Raw genomic sequence first — 5,467 nt, forward strand, 5'->3', positions numbered from 1 at the left:
ATGGATTCCAAGCGTAACTCTGATATCAGATATGAAGTGATGAAGGAATGTCACATCAATGAAGCTGCACACATACTGACGGCTGCATTTCTTCATGGTGAACCATTGTTTCAAGTAGTGTCCCAGCCATACGAAGCTGAACTATCATCGAATATCAGTCTATGCACACACTGTGTAAAAGAGGGTGTGTCTATGGTTGCTATTGATAACGCCACTGGAGAGGTAGTTGGTGCCGCAACTGGAATTCTTTGCCATGGCAACAAAATTGAAGACGGGCACACAGATCACCCAATGGTCACGCCAGAATCAACTTCCTTTCTATCAATTATCATTCCTTTTCTGGAAGAATTGGAAAAGGTTTTCTACAAATATCCTGATTTCACTAACAACCGTGACTGCATGGTATTAAGTAGTAGCAAGATAGGGGTACACAAAGACTATGGAGGCATGGGTATTGGCACCAAATTGGCACGCATGCGTGGTGAATTGGGCAGGGGAAAGGGGGTGAAGTTTATTGTGGTAGCATGTACAGGGCCATTAAGTCAAAAGTTGTATTCAAGATTAGGTTATGAGTGTATTGGTGAAATTGTATATAAAGACTATACAACCAAAGGAGAAAGACCATTCGCTAAAATCACAGTGTGCCCAGCAGCCAAACTATTTGTAAAAAAGTATTGAGAACAGTCGTTAATAAGTCATGTAAAGTATATTCGCAATTGTATGGTTTATACACTTATCACCGAGTTAAACAAATAAAAGAAATCAGCTAATGATAAAATGATAAAGTAAATTTATACAATATGCAAGGTTGGCACTGATTGGACGATAAGCTGATGAAAATTTTCATTATTAGCAACCAAAAAAATGTATTGGCAACAGCAATCAAAACAACAACATGGACAGAATTCTTTCATATACAATCCCGTCCATTCCTTTTCATTCAAAGTAAGGCAAAACTGTTTTGTTTTTTTTGAACGACGACTGGCCGAGTAGTTTAATATTGTCAAATGTGTCAAAAGTAATTTAATAACATATTAACCTAAAATGTGTAGTACTAGTAATCCCTACTGAGTTCATGTGGTTTAGGGTGGCGTTAAAATTTGAAATTACTCAAAGCTTCAAACCAATGCTCGCAAACTGTTCTTCCTCGAACTATTTTCACATTCCTCAACATTCTGCGTTATTTGAACAAAATGAGTATGAGTTGATAGAATTAATACGTAAAGTACATTTATTATTAAGAGGTGATAAATTTTATCAGTTCACTGTGTATTGGGGTGTTGACAAGAGTAAAATAAGATATCATTTTATGTTGCTTTAAGGCCAAAAAATATAGCCATGCTCAATTCAACATTGTACTTCATTGGACGATGACATTGAGAAATTGACATTAAGGATATTGGATTTATTGGTGATTAAAATTTTAGTGTGAACGGCAACTTTATTTTTGTATATTTAAAAACGAGGCTTCTCATTAGCTTCTCATTTGCATACAGTATTACCCGTGATGACGTATGTACTTACTGGGCTGCTTGCATTGTCGATACGGGTATATAAGGCACATTTCTTATACAATTTTCTCGTCTTTAACTAAATTGCCACTTATTTACTTGTTGAACGAGGAAGAATATATCATAATTAACACATAATATTGAGTTAGATGCGAAATATGTCCTTTCTGACGTAGCTGGTCACCGTCATAACTATGACATCATACAAAAGGGTTTAAAAATTATTTGGACACAACACATGGACGGCTTGAGCCCGGATTCTTATTCCATAAATTATTACGCAGGTCAAGCTGCAAGTTAAGATCGCAGAGATCTGAAGTCGTCACTCAGTACCAATCACCAAACAAAATTGAAAACAATTAGCAGTGTGTAAATGCTGCCAATTTCCTGTTCGTCCGACGCCTCGGTTTTCGCGTCACTATTAAAATTATTGCGACCTCTTACAAGCCATATTCAGGATCGCAAAAATGTGAAACCATTTGAAACGCTTACTCGACATCTCTGCCTCTTCTGAAATCCGTCCGGAATCTTGTTCCTTAAAAGGTGTTGGTATTGTGCCAGATATACATTTTCGGCGCTTTTCTTTGAAACCTAGTTGTGCTTTTGTTCAACAAAAGAATCGTACGTAAAAATAACGCTGCATATGACGGTGTAAGAAGAAGGTCCACCCCAACGCTTTCTGGTTGATTTCACGGCTTTCGTCCACTGATGCCGCACCTTCGAATCGATTAGAAATACTTACACTGTGGCTATACGTATTACTGCACCCGCCCACAACACAACGTTTAACCATCTTAATGTTTGTAGTGAAAATAACTTCTAAAAACTCTTCTGTCATGTATATGTTGAATAACGCAGTGTTATAACAGTATGGCCCGCGCCGGTCGAACTTCATCAGGGGAGGGCGCAACTCATGCGACCTCGTCAGGTCGAGAGGTCTCAGAGTATGGCTTCCTCACATATTTTGGCATTTGGTGGCGCACTTTAACTTTGGCGAGAGTCGGATTTCAAAAAACATTCTGTTGTGATGTTCGTTCTATCATTACGTGGGATGGGCGTGGCTACAGTATGGCAAGTCAAGTGTTGCAATATTATTAAAAACAAATTTGTTTTTTAAAATCCATATTTTATTCCATAAAACGCGATTTACATTTGTAAAATCCATATTTCATTCCATAAAAAGCAATTTATGCGTGTGTGGGAGTGGGTGTATTTCTGTTCGAAGAATTCCTATTTGATTATTCAGACGCCATTTTGTGTCACTAAATTTACTTTTGATACACTGAATTGTGTTTAGGATAAATATATGTTTCATTTCTGAACCAAAATTATTTGCATAATTCTGTGTTTTTTTGTTTGTTTTTTCGTGCGACAATAACATAACGTCATTTTTAATTTTCCCGATACCACCATGGACATGCGTTCATGATACCACAGACAACTCAATTTGAACTCAGTAAAACATTTAAACCTAATTAGGGAAATTCGTTCGCCATGCTAGGCACTCCAAATAAATTTATTTGCGCTGAAGTACGTACAGGTCTTCACTATCTCAAAAACACGGTTTTCACCCTTGCTTACTAAAAGTAAAAGTCACGGTAGCTATCGTTGCAGTCAATAGTCTCTCGCCTCTTGGTTATTATTAATGTTGGTTCCAGGGCGCCTCTAAAAAATAAGCTACATTGTATATATTGGGCTGAATCAATGAAATATCACCCAAAAAGTGGATGATTTTTTACCACGACCTTTTCTGCTCGGAAAGCCATTCACACCTCTAATAAATAACCTAGGCTGAATCACCAAATAAATATGGAAGATTGGGCGAACAAAATGGACTTCCTATTCAGCACGTCTTTGATTGTATTAACAATGTTCATGTTGATGTATGTAAAGACACAAGTAGTTTAAGTTACATTATAGGGACGACCATGAGGGCGCTGTTCATACTCGGGTGAGATGACGTCATACGGGGATGGATGACGTCACCATGGGTGACCGTGCGTAGATGAGCATAAATAATGACATCACAATTGGAATTCCTGCATAAATTAGCATAAATGAGCGCCCATTACCGTAATGGGGTTATGCACGTATCCCCATTGTGACGTCATCCATCCCTGCATGACGTCATCGCAACCCAATATGAACAGCGTCCTCATGGTCGTCTCTATAATGTAACTTAAACTACTGACACACTCGAACTTGACAATATTCATTCTCGGACCACTAAGCAAATAGATGGAAATACCAGTTACATGAAGATCGATGACTCTAATTCTGGCCGGGATAGCTGTATTTAGTGTTCATTTCTATGCAATTGCGATTCTCAATTTCTATGTAAAATCATACCGCTGGTGTGAACGGCGACAGAATGTTTTGGTTCTGTGGCTCTTTGACATTTTCTTGGTCGCATTTTGTATATATCATTCAGACACTGATAAGTAAACGGTCCAGGACATATTCAACATGGAATGCCGGACGTTTCGACCAGGGCAGACGTTTCGGCCCTGGGCACTCTTCTGTAAAATAACCGATCTTCAGTATTTGAAATTAGTTTTACAAGTAATGTTTCCGACATAAGTGAAGCCATACAGAAATAACCCCCAATCAGATCAAGCAAACAGTAGTGGTATAAGAAAGCAACGTTTTATCACATTTATTGTTAATATACGTAATGGCATGAGAGGACATAATAAATTCTTCCATTGTGAAATTTACGCTGCAAGCGACTACATACAACTTGCATGAAAGTTAATTACTAAAGTTACGGTCGCACATAACTGATCTATACTGGAAAAAAATCTTGCCAAACTTCGAAGTTCTCGGCTTCTACACCGGAGTTTATAAAGTCCACCAAATGTTGCGGAACAGCGTCGCCACCGCCAAGGCATACAATACATTGTAGGCCCACTACGTTTGTTACGGTTTATGAACCAAAATAGAAAATTGTCAAACGAAAAAGAAAACAGAATTATGCATGTAAAATACATTTCACGAATGAAATATTCATAATTCAGAAATGAAACATATATTTATCCAAAGCACAACTCGGTGCATCAGAAGTAAAACGAATGACACAAAATAACAAACCTTGTTTGAACATATAAATGCGTGTACCGAATGAAATATAATTTGTACAAAACAAAATGGCGTCTGAAATAATTAAATAGGAATTCTTAGAACAGAAATATGTTTGGTGAAATCAGATACGAATTTTAGAAAACGAAATAATATTTTATGGAATGTAAAATAGAATTTACAAACATAAATGCGTTTTATGAAATGAAATATGGATTTTACAAATTTAAATCGCGTTTTATGAAATGAAATAAGGAATTTACAAACATAAATTGCGTTTTATGGAATGAAATTTAGATTTTACAAATGTAAATCGCGTTTTATGGAATAAAATATGGATTTTAAAAAACAAATTTATTGTTAATAATATTGCAACACCTGGCTTGCCATAGTGGGGGAATTTCATAGACACTTTACACAAAACGATCGATTTCTTGTTAAATTTAGATTATTGGTAAAACCTTGTACGGTGGTTGGATACGCTTGTTTGTATATATTAGTCTATCGAGTGTGAAATAGAAAATACACGATGCGCAAGTTATTCAACCTTCAATTCCGTTGCCATCGCGACCTTTACAGCTGCATGGATTCTGAAATCTGCACAAGACGTGACCTGTATATTTCTGTAGGTCTGTGAATCAACCATTATTGTATGGGGTGAGTAGATCACCTTAGAGGGACGGTCATAGTACAATTCAGTAAAACAAAGTTTTGAATGCAACTGTTCCTGCGTAAAATAGCCGCCTCTACATATTGGTCAACGCGTCTGTTCGCTCGATTTAAATCATTCTTGTCAACTGATTGAATGAACTATATCCCGACAGTACGATATTATAGGATGCAGCCGGCAACACACGTTATTTGAATGGCATAGCAGT

General features: G+C 37.0%; 1 protein-coding gene across 1 annotated transcript; it reads left to right on the plus strand.

The window, feature by feature from the left end:
• LOC102804993 (uncharacterized) lies at window positions 1-678 on the plus strand. Its single transcript, XM_006812705.3, has one exon. The coding sequence runs from the start codon at window positions 1-3 to the stop codon at window positions 676-678; it is 678 nt and encodes a 225-aa protein (XP_006812768.1).
• The last annotated feature ends 4,789 nt before the right edge of the window (window positions 679-5,467 follow it).

The sequence above is a fragment of the Saccoglossus kowalevskii genome, chromosome 9, assembly GCF_978046115.1.
Source record: "Saccoglossus kowalevskii chromosome 9, keSacKowa6.1, whole genome shotgun sequence".
Lineage (NCBI taxonomy): Eukaryota > Metazoa > Hemichordata > Enteropneusta > Harrimaniidae > Saccoglossus > Saccoglossus kowalevskii.

Excerpts from the sequence above, each read along its gene's own strand:
- LOC102804993 (XM_006812705.3), top strand. The coding sequence starts at position 1 with ATGGATTCCAAGCGTAACTCTGATATCAGATATGAAGTGATGAAGGAA.